General features: G+C 45.2%; 3 protein-coding genes across 6 annotated transcripts in view; 2 read left to right on the forward strand and 1 right to left on the reverse strand.

Annotated features, from left to right (window-relative positions):
* Positions 1-853: 853 nt before the first annotated feature.
* LOC122617081 (regulating synaptic membrane exocytosis protein 1) overlaps positions 854-17,033 on the reverse strand; it is a 56,276-nt gene continuing 40,096 nt past the window's right edge. Inside the window, exons 13-17 of one of the 2 annotated variants that reach the window (XM_043792767.1) lie at positions 10,873-11,054; positions 9,928-10,664; positions 2,437-3,182; positions 2,209-2,370; positions 854-1,517 (exon numbers count right to left, since the gene is read on the reverse strand). In XM_043792767.1, coding sequence (XP_043648702.1) covers positions 1,326-1,517; positions 2,209-2,370; positions 2,437-3,182; positions 9,928-10,664; positions 10,873-11,054 — 2,019 coding nt within the window. In that variant the 3' untranslated portion in view covers positions 854-1,325. Of the gene's footprint in view, positions 1,518-2,208; positions 2,371-2,436; positions 3,183-8,882; positions 9,384-9,927; positions 10,665-10,872; positions 11,055-17,033 lie in introns of those variants that run through there. The other variant, XR_006325936.1, reaches the window with a different exon arrangement.
* LOC122617082 (putative transporter svop-1) lies at positions 3,655-5,564 on the forward strand. The gene is made up of 5 exons (XM_043792768.1): positions 3,655-3,805; positions 3,869-4,193; positions 4,256-4,762; positions 4,820-5,370; positions 5,434-5,564. The coding sequence occupies exons 1-5, from the start codon at positions 3,766-3,768 to the stop codon at positions 5,475-5,477; spliced, it is 1,467 nt and encodes a 488-aa protein (XP_043648703.1). The 5' UTR covers positions 3,655-3,765; the 3' UTR covers positions 5,478-5,564.
* On the forward strand, positions 5,556-8,134 carry LOC122617083 (organic cation/carnitine transporter 7). 3 transcript variants are annotated; one of them, XM_043792770.1, is made up of 10 exons: positions 5,556-5,701; positions 5,757-6,081; positions 6,133-6,254; positions 6,308-6,566; positions 6,627-6,728; positions 6,786-6,906; positions 6,964-7,238; positions 7,297-7,424; positions 7,483-7,551; positions 7,630-8,124. In XM_043792770.1, exons 1-9 carry the CDS (start codon positions 5,668-5,670, stop codon positions 7,542-7,544), a joined length of 1,428 nt encoding a protein of 475 aa, XP_043648705.1. In that variant the 5' UTR covers positions 5,556-5,667; the 3' UTR covers positions 7,545-7,551; positions 7,630-8,124. The 3 variants fall into 3 exon arrangements, with proteins under 3 accessions (XP_043648705.1, XP_043648704.1, XP_043648706.1); XM_043792769.1 differs by having other exon boundaries at positions 7,483-8,122; XM_043792771.1 differs by having other exon boundaries at positions 5,571-5,701; positions 5,807-6,081; positions 7,483-8,134.

Below are 17,033 nucleotides of genomic sequence, written 5' to 3' on the forward strand. Positions count from 1 at the left end.
TTTGTTCTGCGAAACACTTAATTAACACTTAGTCGGATAAATATGCATTTGTCAGCTACCAAGCTTTAAATCCCTCTCTGTGGGCGGATGATCCACCCAGTTCGTTGCCTCAAAGTTTCGACATTATTGTTTTGGTGCCCGTTTCGTTTCCATTTTTCATACCCACATATCATCATATCCACATATCCACTTCCATACAAATGCGAACAACATTAAACTTTCGCAAACACAACAAGCAACAAGAGAGAACGCTATAGTCGAGTTCCCCGACTATCTGATACCCGTTACTCAGATGGTGAAAGTGTGCAGGACACACAACACTCACAGTTTTTGCGGTTTGTGGGCGTTAAAGTGGGCGTGGCAAAAAGTTTTTTGGCAAATCGATAGAATTTTACAAGACTAATACAAAAATGAAAAAATATTAAAACATTTTTGAAAAGTGTGGGCGTGGCAGCTTTTGGCGTTTTGTGGGCGTTAGGGTGGGCGTGGCAAATATTTTTTTGGCAAACCGATAGAAATTAGGGAGATTAACACAAAAATGAAAAAATATCGAAACATTTTTCAAAAGTGTGGGCGTGGCAGTTTTGGGCGGTTTGTGGGCGTTAGAGTGGGCGTGGCAACATGAATCGACAAACTTGCGCTGCTTCTATGTCTCTGGAGTCTGCATGCTGAATCTCAACTTTGTAGCTTTTGTAGTTCCTGAGATCTCGACGTTCATACGGACGGACAGACGGACAGACGGACAGACGGACAGACGGACAGACGGACGGACAGACGGACGGACAGACGGACATGGCCAGATCGACTCGTCTATTGATCCTGATCAAGAATATATATACTTTATATGGTCGGAAACGCTTCCTTCTGCCTGTTACATACTTTTCAACGAATCTAGTATACCCTTTTACTCTACGAGTAACGGGTATAAAAATATATAAACGCGAGTAAATATGCCTCTGGTACTGCGATTCCTCAATTATTGTGCTGTCTGACGTGGGTACTCGTATTCCCCATCCTGGTGCAGTGCATCCTGGTGCATCCTATCTGTGTACCCTTACTTACAAAGCTCTCTCACCACGAATAAAGTATTTAGTGTAACATAACCCGACCCGATTGCACCTGCCAGCCTAAAATGCTAAGCTCATTTAACTATGACTAATACATACAGGGGATTAGGGGATAGGGATATCTTGGGTAACATTCTATGCGTATATGGTGTCCATAACTTAGGCGCTAACAAATTGAGCTTGCAGTGGCACTCCGATTACGTCCGACTCCAGTCGATTCCGGCACTGCATGTGGACTGCGACAACCGGGTTGTTCGGTCAGGGAGAGTTGTCCGAGTCGGAGCCTCCGTAGCTGTGCATCGGGAACAGCGGGTACCATCCGTTGATCGGCTGGCCGATGCTCAGCTTGTCCAGGTTCACCTCCGTGCCGCCCAGTCCCTGGTTGTGCTCGAAGCCCACGCACCGCTGCCACACCATGATGACGATGTTGCGGCCAAAGACGTCCGAGCTCTGCGGTTGCAGGGAGATTCGTTATCGTTACGGGTTACACGTTTGGCTAATTACATGGCTTCCAATAAAAATATGGCCCACCCGCAGTGCCTTAACCCTCTGCTTGCCCACTGAACTCCAGTTATGTTGTTGGATAAAATACATTTTAACTCTTAAACAAGAGACTATCAGATACTTTTTACTCAGCTGGTGAAAATGCCAACATTTTTCTGTCAAATCGATAGAAATTGGGACTAACGGACAGACGAACGTGGCCAAATTGACTCGGCTAGTGATCCTGGTCAAGATTATATATATATATACATAGGATCAGAAACGCTCCTTCTCCATTTGTTCTAACGGATATAAAATGCTATTTATTTTTATTAAAAGCTTTTCATGACACCCCATGAAGGGCTCTCATTCCTCTTAACAGGTGTTTATAGCAAAACGCGGACGTGGGCTTGCAGAGGGTTAAGGCTGGGCCACCTGTCGGCCATCTGCTGGGCGCGGAAATTGGGCTCGTCGATGCCGCGCGGCCAGTGGCCATTAATCGCATTACAATGCAGGCGGCAGGTAATAACATCCGGACGTGGCCGTGGCCGTGGTCAGTATCAGGATGGCGGAGTGGCTGGCTGCTCGTCAGCATCATCATCGTCACCTGGCAGCTGGCAACTGGCAGGTGCATTACAACAATGGGCCATTTGCTCACCTGGTACTTAATGGTCTGGCGGTAGAGGGGCTCCGCCGCGTGGCGCACCACGCGCGTCTTCTTCTTGTGGCGCAGGCGGTCCCCGTCCTTGATGTAGCACTTCACGTACGTATCCGGCGGAGTCTCGCAGTCCTCGTTGACAATGTTACGGGCGCAGATAAGCTGAAAACGAGGAGATAAAACCAGGTATCTTTCATTTTATTTTCTAACTCTTAGGTCTGTAACTACCTCCACTTCCACGTTGCCCTTGATCTTCAGGAATCCCATCTTGAGCTCGCCGTACCTCGCGGTGGTCAGGCGGTAACCCTTGGGATGGATCTGCGAGGGGCCGAGCTTCAGGCCATAGCTGGACTCGCCACCCGTGAGGGGGCATATGTTGACATAGCTGCCGCTGAGGGTCTTGCACACGGACTGCTTCCGCTGCGGACTATCTGCTCCGGGGCTATGCACTCCCAAGCCCACGCCGCTCCTCTGATAGACGCTGCCCTTGCGGGTAGGCGTGCCGAGGGGCGGCGTCTCGGTGACCTTGGCCACGTACACGCTGCCCTTTCGCTGCAAGTGGGTGGTGGTGGTCGGTGGAGGCGACGCCTGCGACTCGTCCAGCTGGAACACGCTGCTCTTGCGCTGCTGCAGCGGATTGGTGGCCAGCAGTTGGCCCTGTCGCTGCGTGTCCTGGGCCACATTCGACGCGGATGCGGCCTGCTTGAGCCGGGAGAGCACCTGCTTGGGACTCTGCGGCGGCAACTGGCTGCCCGATCCCTTCCAGCGCGGCCTGTACCGCTTATCCTCGTCCTCGGACGGCGGACTGGTGTCGGCATTGCCCACTCCCATGGGCAGCTGCTGCTGCAGGTATTGCTGCTGCTGCAACTGCAACTGCTGCAGCTGCTGCAACTGCTGCTGATGCTGCTGCGACAAGTCCAAGACGGAACTCTTGCGGCTACTCGGTCCGCTCGGCAATCCAACGCGACTGGCACCTGTTCCGGTGGAAATCTCAAGTTAGATTATTCCCCTACGTAATCTTGCATCTGTTTTTCAACTCAACTCAATGTATCAAGTAATACCGACAGTGATGGGAAAACGACTATCTACTAAGAGGCTAAGGCAAACTACCAGCTAAGATCACGAACACATGTTACTCAAGACCTGATAAAGGGCCTCATGCAGCTAAAAGTAATCTGTCTAATATATTATATTATAAAATTTTAAAACGCTTATTTTAGTCAGCAAAGAACACCGGCAATGTATGATTTAAAAAACCGAATTTAATTTAATAGATGCTACATATAATGGAATTTCCTCTAAAATATAAATTTAGTTAGGATCTCGTTGAGCATTTCGATTTCCAATCAGAGTTTCCCATCACTGGCTGTTGGCAGATTGGAATGGAAGGTATTGCAGGACTAGGACTAAGTTAAGAAAAAGGAAATGCTACACTGAACAAAGCATGCAGCTAAACAACATCTAAATCATTTACGATTTGAAAATTTTGTCGTTTTTAATTGCATATTTTAGAAATTTCTCGTTTTATTCGCAGAGATAGTTTACTGCATTTTAAAGATGCCGGCCGTGGATGTGGACACTGCCCTGTTAACCATGGGTAATACAATATTTAAAAAAAAATATATATATATTGAAATGGACAACCATTGGTCTTCACCAGGTTATGGGGGTGGTCAGGTGATCATTTTCGTGGTGAGCTTCTTCGTGTACATGTACTCCGTAACGGAGTCCATGAGTGCTGGCTATCTCGTGGTGCTGACCTCCTGCGAGTTCGATACCTCGCCCAACGAGAAGACCCTGTTGGCCAACTCCCTGCTGGGCGGGATGGTGGCCTCCGGATTGTTCATTGGCTTCCTGGCGGACCGGTACGGCCGCAAGTTCGTTATCCGGTTGGCACTCGTAGGAGCCCTGTGCTGCTCGATGCTCTCCGCTTTCATGCCGGAGCTCTATTCGCTGGCTGTGGCACGGGTAATAGTGGGAACCTTGTATGTGACACGGGCATCGAAATGGAGTAAAAAGTCTAAGCATCTCCCAATGACTTCTACAGCCTCTCGGCGGTGGCATCCTTGCAGGTGGGATTCCTGGCGGAGTTCCACGCGGTCAAGTGGCGACCCATAACTGTGGCCATTTGCAGCCAATCGCAAGGATTAGCTCTGATCTACTGTCCACTGGTGGCCATGGCTATACTGCCCTACAACTTTCATGTGGATCTCAGCAGTAGCTTCGACATACGGGCCTGGCGATTCCTGATGATGTTCTTCATGATTCCCGGCTGGTTGGCCCTGGTCGGCATCTGTCTGGTGCCGGAGACTCCGCACTTTCTCATGTCCGTGAATCGGCCGGACAAGGCGCTCCAGGCCCTGCAGTGGATATGCCGGATGAACAGAAAGAAGTGGGAGGACATTGACATAACTTTGAGTGTGGATAACTCGGGTGCGGTCGATCAGGGAAGCTTCTGGAAGAATGTGGGGTACGAGTATAAACTGCTCTTTACCAAACCCGAAGTCTTCAAGTTTTTCATCTGTCTCATGCTTATTTTTGGGATATTCTTCACGTAAGTGAAATCCACTTTACCTTAACGATTTAAGGGGAATTATTAACGAATTCGCAGTTCCATTGGATTGGGCATCTGGTTTCCGGTCATCCGCAACATGGACAACTCAGGCTCGAACCGACTATGCGACCTCGTCAATAATAACCCAACATTGATGCATCGTGAAGACGAGGTGATCAACGGCACGGGTACGGAGGCATCGCAGTGCAACGACGAGATGACCAACCTGATCGATCCCGTCTACTACGGCCTAACCTACATTGGTTGTTTCATACTGGCCTCGCTGCTGGTGCAGTGCATGCCCCGGAAGTATGTGATTGCTCTGCACATCCTGATTGCCTTTATTATGGGCCTGTCGCTAAACATCCTGAAGCAGCCGACCATGGTGCTAATCTTCTTCGTGCTCATGATGGTCTTGCCCGGCGTCCTGATCCCGCTGGCCACCTCGGTGCTGGTCGACTGTCTGCCCGTCAATTTGCGCGGCAAGGCACTGTGTATGGTCCGATCCCTGGCGCGATTTGGTGGCGTGCTGGGCAGCACCATGATTGGGCTCTTCATTAGGATCACTTGCGATGTAACCTTCAACATTTTCAATATCTGTCTGGCAAGTAAGTGACGCTTTGGTCCTCCGAGCCGAATATTCCATTTCCTAAGACCTTCACTTTCCGCAGTTTGTGTCGTTCTGGCAGTCTTTCAACCCAAGGACGTGGTTTAATGTGGTATGCTTGTCTAAATTTTTACGTGTTGCACTAAGGAAATGTTTTTAAATAAAGATTTTACCATAAGCCACATAGTCTAGCAATCTGTATTTATGTTTCATTCGTTGCAAATCGTTATATATACATTACAAATTACCCGGTTGTAAGCCTTTTGTACGAAATGAAATACCAATAGCCAGTGCAAAGATGAGTGACATAGATGAGGTCTTTACCAAGCTGGGTAAGTGCCGTGCTCCGTGTGATGAGCCTGTGAGCTGATCATTTTGTTCTGATAGGGTTCGGCAAGATGCAGTTCATAATTTTATGCTGCTGCTTTATGATGCAGATTTGGCTGACCAACGAGCAGCTGGGATTTGGAGTGGTGATAGCAGGGGCGAGTTGTGAAATGGATATACACGACAGGCGGTTGGCCTGGATATTGGCTGCCAATTTCGCGGCCCAGATGATATCTTGTTTTATATGGGGCGAGCTGGCGGATCTGTACGGCAGACGCAGGGTCATCTGGATGGCGTCAATCGTGTCGATTATGTTTTCCCTGATCTCGGCTAGCATGCCGGAGTTTTGGAGCTTCCTGGCCGTGCGCACAGTCTGTGGCTTCTTGTGAGTATAGCCAAGTGCTCCCATCCTACATCGCTTGATCTTCATCCTTAGTATTGTGGCGTCTGTCGTCAGCCTGTCGACCTACTTGAGTGAATTCACAAAGGTCTCCTTGCGACCCAGGGTGCTGACCATCATGGGCTATGCCCTCGGAATAAGCATGATCTACGTGCCGTGTAAGAATCAATTCGCTATCAGAATCAGATGAGCAGATTTCCCCTTCCTCCAGCTCTGGCCGGTGCTCTGCTGTCGCTGGAAATGAAGCCCAGTGGCTGGCGCATCCTGCTGCTGTGCAACCAGCTGCCCGGAATCATCGGAATAGTCCTTCTCACATTCCTGCCCGAGAGTCCCAAGTACTATCTGTCGATGGACAACCAGGAGAAGGCCATGAAAGTCATGGAACGGGTCTGCCGCATGAACAAGGGCAAGGATGTTACCCTGAAGAGTCTGGGAGTGGAGTCGCTCACCCAGGCGCGCCTGCGTCCACCGTAAGGATGCAGTGCTGTCATAGTTTGGGGTCCTAACTCATTTCTAATCCTTGTTGCCAGAAACGAGGGGCGCGAACTGTGTCACGACACCAAAGTGCTCTTGGTAAAATATGGCAAGGTCATGTGGTTTTTCTTCTTCATATTTTTTACCCTTACGGGCCTGTAAGTCCAAACTTGAATTTGTTATCCTTTTTTTAACTGTTCCTTTTCGCTTTGAAGAGGTTTTGCTCTGCCCATCTGGATGATGCGCATCAGGGTTCTTACGGCTACGTTTGGTGACAGGAATCCAATATGTGAGCACATGGACGGAATTAGTGCACATCCGAGTGGCGATAAAAACGTACGATTGGCTATTCCATTGCAGTCCGAAAACTTTCTACTCCCCTTTTTCTCGCAGTGCCACCTGACCTATGCGCAAATGAAGGATCCCTTGATTCACGGATGCGTTGTGCTCTGCCTCTTCATTGTCACCAGTGTGTTCTTGATTTGGCTGAGTCGTCGGGCGGTAATCATAGCCTTTGTTTGCGTTTCCATTCTCGGATGCGTGGCCCTCAACTTCATGGAGCATCCCACCCTGATACTGATCAGTTTCTTTGCCATAATCGATCCGCTCATTTGCAGCGTGAGGTTGGCCGGATCCTTGCTCATTGATTTTATACCCACTCATCTAAGGTAAGAGTCCATCTATTCCAACGAATATTCCGATAAAAGTTTCTATGTTGATTTCCAGGGGCAAGGCCTTTGCCCTAATCACTATGGTAGGTCGGTCCGGGGTTTTGATAGCCAGTGTGTATGTGGGATACACCTTGTCGCACAGCTGCTACGTAACCTTCAATACCTTTATTGTAGTGCTCATAGGTAAGCTATAACTTTACCCATATCCATATTGATATGATTAATAATTTTATTTCACTAGTCTGTGGCATGCTTGTATACTGGCTACCAACCAACTTTCAACACTCGAGCTTTTCAAATTAGTATATTGGTAAATAAATTTATACACGAGCTTCTTTTTCAAAGTCAGAATTCGTACGTTTTGCTATATGATGTGGATTTTCACCAGTGGGTTCTTCCCTATCGATCCTGTCAATCGGGCAATCAATCATTCAATCAATTGGGCGCACAGCACGCAGTACAAATTTGATGTGAACGGAAAAAGGATTATGGCGAAAGTTCAAATATTTTTGTACACCAGCCGAAAATGAAATAAACGTCAAATAAACTTGGCGACAGCTGCGTTTCTACTATGGTCTTGAGTGGATTTTTCCCTGTTGGTGTGTCGGAGCCCAGCGGATATGAGTGTGTGCGTAAAAGGCAAAGCGGAAACGGAAGACGAGGCAATCGCTAAGCGGCTTAATAATAGCTGTCGAGCAAGAAAATCGAATCGAGTCGAAAGGAATCGAAAGGAATCGAAAGGAATGGAAAGGAAAACGGGAAGCGAAAGGCAAAAAAACATATTGGCAAAGACGGGCAGCTTTTTGTTGAACTGGCACTACAATGGGGACATCTTGGCAGCAAGGATCCCCAGCGAGAATGGAGCCGTCAATTTGGAATACGGCTTGTATTATATGGCACATATGTAATATACATATATATAAATATGCGTGTGTGTGTATATAGAGGACTTTTCCCAGACAGCGACGCTGCTTATTTTCATATTTAACGGCTTGTTTGTGGCTCTGGGAAATGCGAGTTTCGGCCAAGTTCAGTTGTCTGCGTTCTGTCGCTGTGAGTTTTCATATTTCGCATTTGCTTTTGAAAAGTTAATTTCAAGGCTCAGCTATTTCGCTGGGGCGTTGAAGGGTTTACGAGTGCGGCGAACTGTTGCGAAGCCAACAGGTAATAAGGGGGGTTTCCCGCCTCCGAGCTTTGCATTTTAAACACGAATTTACTGCGAGTTACTGGCTTTTGTCCTGTGTTTTTTGCGCAACTTTCTTTTTGGGGGCTGCGAAAATAGCATCAATAAGCTTAAATAAGCCACAGCCGCAGACGAGAAGTTTGCATGTGACCCGCGTGTCCTCCAGTCCTCCAGTCCTCCAGTGGATTATCAAGCAGTACGTGAGCCTGGATGAGTGTGTAATGAGATTTCGGCTTTTCGCCGCTCGGAAAACATGCATGCGAGCACATATAGTACGTATGTATACATATAGTAGACTAAGTAATTGTGTGTGAAAGTGGGCGTTAATTAGGTGGCTTGCATGCAGCTAGCTGGAATCGAGAACTCCAGGTTTACGGCGCTAATTAAGGTTGAAAAGAGAAGAAACCAAAATGCCAAACGCAACTCAATCTCAACTCAAGTTCATTTTGCATTCTTACCGGTGGTGGTGAGTGATGTTTTTGGTGGTGTTTCTAGTGTGGTACATACTGTAGTTCTTGCTTTCTATGCATTTTATGTCTGTTAAATACTTGCTGCTAAGCTCAATTTGCAGTTATTTCTAGTTTCTTGTATAGTTTACAAAAGGGTTTAAGGTTTTTTATTTTTGTTTTTTTGGTTTTTCAAATTTGTTGGTATTCTGTTTTCTACCATTTGTGGTTGCTCTGGTGGTGCAGTGTGGTGGTGGTGGTTGTTGGGTCACTCGAGAGTGAGCCCTTTTCATTAGATTAGATTAAGCAAAAGAATTACGAGTAACTGACAGGTGCTGAGGGCTTTAAATAAGTGGCTTTAGTTAGTGCTTTATGCATAGTTTATTTGATTTTGCATTGGATTGGATTTAATTAAGTTTTGTGTGGCTTTGCTGGGCTTTCGTTTCGTTTAGTGTTTTGTCCAGTTTGTGTAGGGTGTGTCAAAGCTTTGATAATGCGACACCGATATTGTGGCTAATATGGGGAAAGACATGGAAGAAGTTATTAGATAGATAGACAGTGGCAGATTTATTCGTGTTAGATGCAATGTGAGGTATAGTGGGTGTCCACATAGCATGTAGCAGCAAGGCACAGTTGAGGTTTAGTGGGTATTAAAGGAAATGCAAAGAGACACAGGAATATAGCAGATAGAAGTGGTGAAAGGTAGCAAGAGTTTTCTTGCTCAGTGGCTCAGATCTCGGTTTTGTGGTAGGGAAAATCATACTAATTGTAAAGATTTCCTTTGGCAATTCAGAACCCTCCCCATTTTCGGTGACACACGACATTTCTCAAGAGCTTTTAACTCATAGCATAACTAATTGATTGTGATTACAAGTTTTATTTCAAGATGGCAACCGAGCAGGGACCTCTTTTGAGCAACTGTGGGGATTTTGTTCAACAAAATGAGTTTCTATAAAAGAAGACTTGAATCATTCGCTTAATTGTGCTATTCGCTTGGCGCTCTTGGGCTTAAACGTATGTCAACCCAATTGTTTTGAGTGTGGTTCCCCCTACTCACGTCTCGATCCCATGCGCTTGTGCTGCTCGGTGCCCAGACTCATGGTGCGCCCCAGCTCACCGCGGACAGCCTTCAAGGATTTCAAGATCTCATCCGGATCGCGCCGAGCCACGGACGAACGGCGCCGGCCCACCAGATATGAGGTGGGCGGCGTGGCCATGGCGTCCTCCTCCAGCCGATTCTTTTCGGCATCCTGGAAGCTCGATCGACGCGAACCCGGCAATGAGCGCGAGAAGTCCTTGCCCAGCTGGTAGACCTCCACCTCCATGGTTTCCGACTGGGATGAACCGCGTCGCGAGCCAGCTATCCACGCGTGATCCGGATGCAGCAGTGAAGTTCCATCTCCGATGGAGTCTACGTCATCGGAGTTGGACCGCTGCATATTGTAGTCGCGACGCAGCAACCGCGTCACATCGCCACTGGGTGCACCTGCTCCGGCTGCAATGGAGCCACGTGGCGAGACACTCGGCGACTTGCTGATGCTGATGCCACGCAGCCCTTTGGTGTCCTCCAAGCGGCACCAGATGGCCTGGTCGTCGAGGAAGGCCTGCTGCAGCTCGATGCTGCACTCGCCCAGGAAAATGGACTCGGTGTGGGGCACCAGGTCCCACAGCTGGATGTCTATGTAGCGATCCATCAAGGTGTCGGCCTTCACATGACCGAAGGTCAGTGTAGCATTCCAAATCGGGTTCTGGGTGGGTCGGCTGACCTCCGTTTGTTGCACGCAGCCATCGCCGCTGAAGGTGGGAATAAAATGTGGGAGACTGTTAATAGAAGTTTGAGAGGCTGTCAGAGAAATCTCCAGGGCTGCATACTTTTAAAGAGTTTTTTTAATGAGTTTGAAACCCTAGTGATTTCTGTATGCTTTACTTATTCCAAGAGCTATTAAGTTGTTCTCAATGGCAACAATGGCGCCCGAGCAGGGACCATTACGCCTTCACTCACCATTTGGGCAGAATGCGGACCTTGGCGTACGCCTCGGGCAGATTGCCGTGTCCGTAGGCCTCATCCCGCAGTGCCAGGTCATCGCCGGCCATCAGGGAGACGACCAACTCGCTGCGCTCGGCATGGTACCAAACCTGGATCTGGACCCTTCCGGTGACCAGCTTCTCGCGGGCAATTTGCTCCTGTGGCGACCAAAAAGCTCGTTAGTTCACAAAGGTTCACAAAGGCTCCTCCTGCGAATGCCTGTCGCTATTCAACTCTTAACAATCGCTAGGAATATATGTGTATATATAGAGATGTGGCATAGTCTAGTAGATTCATTAGCCTAGAGCCTAAACAAAAGCATTTTGTTTGTCTGCCTATTTACAGTTGTTCGGCTGGTTTTCTTGTTCTCTGAAAACTTGCGTGTTTGTTTCGCTTTTATTTTTGTTTTATTCTCGATGCGAGTGTGTGTGTGTATGTGTGTGTACATAACTGAACAACAAATTAAAGCAATCAAAACGTAAATAAAACTAATTAAACGAGTGAGAACGAAGGGGCGGTGGCAGGTGGGTGGTGGCTGGTGGTGGGTGGTGGGTGGTTTGTGCAGCATGCCAGTTAAATTGCAACGCATCCCCCTGGGGGCAAACACAAATACGAGATGCGAAATGCGAACTACGAAACTGAAAGGCAAACATAATGCAAATTATGATGTTCGCACACAGCGAACACAGCGATGTGCATGTGTTCTCTATTTACAAAAGGCAAAGCACACACATGCCCATGCACAGATAAACAAAGCGGACCGCAAATGCAATCTGCTCGGGGCCTTCTGTCTAGCGTTTTCTATGCCCCAAAACGGAAGTCATTGCGGTGCAGTTGCGCATGAAGGCTGCAGTTGTTGCTCGAACTGCTGCTACTGGTATGTGTGCACCCAGAAAAACGTCCATTCTGTTCAATTCCATTGATTCAATAGCTTACCAACTAATCTAGCACCCTAATTTGGAAATGTAAGTTTGTTATACAGATATAGAGTCAGTTAAAAACTGAACTTGATACTCGAGACTGCAGGCATGTTTTCCAAAAGTTAAGCCTACTACGTATGTGAGGTGTACATTGTTCGCAGCTAGTTTAAGCCATTCCAATAGGCTGCTGTAAATTCCCCTTGGGTCTTGTTATTTTTTGCCGTGTCCTAGTAGTTGGTAAGTTGGTGGCTTCATAACATATTCATGGCGTGTACATGCGCAGCAGCAACAACCACACGTCCGAATTGACTTTCTCCATGGCGGATCTGCAGCGGAAGCCGCCATATTGCAATAACGTGTTGCGACCGGAAATGGAGCCCACACAGAAGCACACGCATGTGTGTGTGTGTGTCTGTGTATGTGTGTATGTGTATTTCGAAACTGCGGACTGTTGCTCGGCAACTTTTTACGAGCGAAAAGGAAAAATATTACATTATGCCGCGCACTTTTCATCTGTGGAAATCGAATTCGTGTTGCGACTGACTTATAAGTGGGAGGTGGGGAGTGGGGGGCATGTTTATTTTTATCTACAGGTAAGCAGGCACATGTACTGGCTGGATTATTGGAGTTTATCTGGCATCAGGCAGGCGCCGGCGATAAAAGCCTAAGCACTTGAAAACTTTGTAGGCCCATCGCCGTAGTCGATAATAATAATGACGAGGGCGCAAAAAAGGGAAGCCAGGGCTGAATCGTTGTTAAAAGTTTTCTAATTTTCGACATTTCCAGCATTCGCAGCATTTCATGCCTCCCAGCTGTCAATTAAAGGACGTCGGCACCTGTTGCTGACAAGTCCGCCAAGACAAAAAGTCACTTGGGAGATGATTTCCCCCCGCAATGGGAAAGCCACACGCCCACTTGACACCTGCCCGTTGGTGTTTTGGGGGCACTTCAGTGGGCTGCAAAGTTTTTGGCAACCGCAATTCCCCCTTTTTTCTCTGGAAGATAACTCAAAGTGACACAAAAGTTTGCGGCAAAAGTTGCGTATGAATAATAAACAGAGGCATGCCAGTAAATGGAAACACATAGACATTGACAGCTAGGTGCGCCACAAAAAACATATATACATATACATACATATAGATATATACAGAAGAATTAAACACTTATTACAGATGCCATATGCTACGTTGGTGGGATATTTACAGGGGAGCAGGGGGAGAGCAAAGACAAGTTTTATTGCTTTAAATTCAAATCGAATTGATTATACTTTTAGGAGTCGTATGCATATTGTGGGTTAACTGATTACATTCAACAGATCAATCAATCAATCAGTCGCGTGGAAGCAGCACAGCTCTAGGGTCAATCAATCTGCCATCAATTTGAATAATGACAGTCGTATTACTCTCGGTTTTAATTTTGTACATATATTTAGATTGTTTCGGTTTCTTTTGGTTGTTGTTCGCCTCGCTTTTCGAGGTCTTGATTCTTGTTTGGTTACTGTTTTTATTGGTAGTTTACTTTTGTTTATAGCCATAACTCGTGCCAGCTGGGGTTACATTTGGTTGTACAGGAAATGAAAATTGAGTTTGTATACAATCAGCACATGTTGTTATCTATATAGTAAATAGTATATTCGTAAGTGATTTTAGTTGTTTAATCGAAGTTGTTGTAGGAGAAATGCTAATCGGTTTAAGTTTAAGATTCAAGAGCCACTAAATGCTAGTCAAACTTAGGCGTAGGTTTATGCAAATTAGGCAAAATGCAAACAAATCAAAGTGATGTACTCAAGGAATCTAGGAGGAAACCAACTCAAATGGAATCGCAAATCAGGCAAACCAAACGAATCGAACTGAAAATCTTGTATGTTGTTGTGTCTCAGTTAACTATTCTCTGTATCCTGGTGACCCTGGTGACACATTGGTATTTTTGGTAGCAAAAACCTGGGTTGATCGTCTCTATCTAAACACGAACATCAGGTGGTACATTAGCGCGCACAATAAGCTTTTGTTTCGATGGATAGCAAATGCAAACTGAAAGGATTCGTTACGGAAAGTGTGTGTGTGTATTAATGTATTAATATCTATGGTACAGGGCTTCTCTTCGGAAGACGAACAATTACGGCACTATATGGTTCACAGATATATATAGTATTTTGCGGGAGAGCGGCATAATTAAAGAGTGGTCGGGTATTATGCAAAGCCAAACTGAACAGACAGATCCAAACCAAACGAAACGAAGCGGTAGAATCGAGACGAAAGTAAAGGTAAACATTTGCTAAGCGAAAGCCAAACAAAAGCTCATAAATTGACAGAGAGGTGGAAGTAGAGGTGGAGGTGGAAATTGTGTACAGGGGACACAGCGTGGCGGCAGCAGGAAACCAGGAGAGAGAAAACAGGGCGTATACGTAATAAATAAAATGGAACCAAGGCGAAAATAACGCAGCATTACATAAAAACAAGAGAAAGCGCACTTTACAATACATATCATTGGCTGAGGGGAGGGGGCTTTACAAAGTATCTTATAGAACCTAGCTATGTTACACTGGTTTCTTGTTGGTCAGGGCTATTTATATTATTATAATAGTTTGTTTGTTCGCTAAGGATATAATGATATACTGATATACTGGCATACTGGGTGCTAAAACTGTACAGAGGCGAGGCTGAGGTACGTATATTCATTGGGCTTTGGGTATGCTGAATGTACAGGGTACTTGGGATAGAGTTGCTTTGTTCATTTACCATTTGACTGATGGCTTCGGGGTTTGGCTGATTTGGGTGGATCGGCGGATGGTGGATACTAGATGGTGGTAGATGCTGTATGGCTGAGCGGATCTGTGGAATTGCGGATTTGCGGATTTGCGAGATGCGGAGTTACGGAGATGCGGGTCTGCTGCGAAAGGATATAAAGCAAGTCCAGGCAAGAGATTCGCAATTGTTTGCACGCTGTTCGTTTTGTTTTGCAGTTAAATAGAGAGACTTTATTTTCACATTTCTTTGTTAGCCGTTTTTCAGTTAAATTTAGGTTGCTAGCACATTTCGGTACGCTGGTATACGCATTAGTGACTATTAACTGGTTGTATATAGATATATATTCAAGTATCGTATAGCGTTGAGTTGTAAATGTATACATATATAGTATGGATTCAAATAAATATATCTCAACCTCGAGCTGCGGTTAGTGCGGATAATCATCATAATAAAAAATGTTTCATCAGTTTTTCACAATTAACAATTCCATCTCCCAGGGAGCTCTTTTCAGGGACTTTCGCACGTGACCTGCCCATGTGACTTTTGTAAAGGTTTCTCATAAATTTTTAGTACATAATTCAGTTACAGGTATTAGTTACAGTTACAATATAAGGTTAGAGTTACAGTTACAAGTTACGAGTTACGAGTTAAGTTTTACGATTACAAGTAGGGGTAGTCTATACAAAGTGTCGTGATCGAAATCAATGTTAAGTTATCACCCATCTGACAGGAGTTACATAGCTACAAAGCATCTGCTATAAGGTAAACGAGTAAATTCAGTTAGTCTGTCTCGAAAATGATTCTACACTCATCTCTCTCCTCCGTTTAGCACTTCGTTAATGTGATTCTTAATTACGAATACGAGTTGTTTGTAGGTGGGCTCCAAAGCGTTCGCCTGCGCTTCCGTTTCCGGTTTCGCTCTCACTTTCTATTTCACTTTCCATTTCACTTTCTTCTTCACTTTCAGTTTCGGATTCGGTTTTGGTTTCAGTTTCAGTTTCAATTTCGATTTGACATATACAAACACAGCTCTAACACTGACTGACTGACATATAGAGAGAGAGTACGGGGTCTACAAATGCGCACAACTCTCGGACTTTAGTCACAGATATAAGGTGTCTCGGGTACTTTGGCTTAAAAACACATTTAAACATTTCAACAACAAACTACTAATTTTCGTCTATATGTTTTCTTTTGTTTTTTGTTTTGTCCAATTTGGTTGGTTTTCGATTTTGCTTACGATTACATATATGTAAGTATATATATATATATATATCATATCATAAAGTCAATAACATTTAAAACACACACAAATATTGTTAAACTCTGTTCGCTACAAATTTGCACTAGTAACATTTATAAAGATTTCGGTTTATCTATAAACTATATTATAACTGGCCCAAGCCGAGCCTTTTACATTAGTATAAGTTCTCTTCTTGTGATTCTCAGTAGGTCTTGTTCCTTTGTTATTATTGTATCGATTCGTAGAGCCTAAAGATAAGTTCTACACAAGCGGTGTTTATGTATTCCTCTTTTCTCTTTTTTGATCTGGGGAGTAGCTCAAAATTTGATTCGTTTCTCGAGTGAATCTCCAGCGGAGGGCCGAGATATCATAGACACGAACGTTACGTTAAAACTTTAATATCTTAAAACCCTATTGTTGGTGCTTTGTTCTTACTGTGATCTCGGGGCAATTCGAGTGCCCGCCAAGAAGAAGGTTGAACCAAGGAAGAATAGACTTGGAAACGAAAACATTTCGATACGCACTGTATCGGTATCAACTGCTTTGAGCTAGCTCGACTATCCATTCATTCCTATTAGTAAATCGCTTAGTGGCTATTTAACCTCGTCTACATACGTTAGTTGGGCATGTTAGTAATATATTTGTAGTTTCTCGAAATCACTAAGTTCTACCAACACCGAAAAATAAATATATGTAAGTACATCTGGTGGTTATATGACAAGAATAGCAATGAACACATTTAGCCATTTCGCATGGTTAGTAATCATAAACTGTATTAGAATTCAAAAGTAAAATTCAAATCCAAATTCAAAAATGGAAAACAAATCAGGGGAAACACAGAAATCAGGAATTAGTATATTACTCGGTTAGCTACTGTAAATATCGGGTATGAATGTGTACCAAAACGAAAAGGTCAAAGAAAATCGTTGAATCAGTGACTAGAAAAGGTGAGTTTACGAGTATTTATATATATATAAATTTATATATATTATAGCATGGAAGCTGCAATCAAGTACGAAGAGTTCAATTCATTTCGTGAGCACTTGTGAAAGCTGAAATCGTGTGAAAAAAAACTGCTGCCAATGCTTAAGCTGCGTTTAATAGCTACTTAATATCGTATGCATATGCTTTTAGTTGCAGTTGCAGTTTCAGTTTTAGTTTTAGCTGGGTTTGGCTTGCTGCTTGCTGCATAGCTCGGTGTGTTCTCATTAGGCGGTAGTATCTCTA

This window comes from Drosophila teissieri, chromosome 3L, assembly GCF_016746235.2.
Source record: "Drosophila teissieri strain GT53w chromosome 3L, Prin_Dtei_1.1, whole genome shotgun sequence".
NCBI lineage: Eukaryota > Metazoa > Arthropoda > Insecta > Diptera > Drosophilidae > Drosophila > Drosophila teissieri.

Excerpts from the sequence above, each read along its gene's own strand:
- LOC122617082 (XM_043792768.1), top strand. The coding sequence starts at position 3,766 with ATGCCGGCCGTGGATGTGGACACTGCCCTGTTAACCATGG. Across the intron at positions 3,806-3,868 it reads CACTGCCCTGTTAACCATGG|GTTATGGGGGTGGTCAGGTG; the intron begins GTAATACAATAT and ends GGTCTTCACCAG. Across the intron at positions 4,763-4,819 it reads ATTTTTGGGATATTCTTCAC|TTCCATTGGATTGGGCATCT; the intron begins GTAAGTGAAATC and ends ACGAATTCGCAG.
- LOC122617083 (XM_043792770.1), top strand. The coding sequence starts at position 5,668 with ATGAGTGACATAGATGAGGTCTTTACCAAGCTGG. Across the intron at positions 6,255-6,307 it reads AAGCATGATCTACGTGCCGT|CTCTGGCCGGTGCTCTGCTG; the intron begins GTAAGAATCAAT and ends CCCTTCCTCCAG. Across the intron at positions 7,239-7,296 it reads TTTATACCCACTCATCTAAG|GGGCAAGGCCTTTGCCCTAA; the intron begins GTAAGAGTCCAT and ends GTTGATTTCCAG.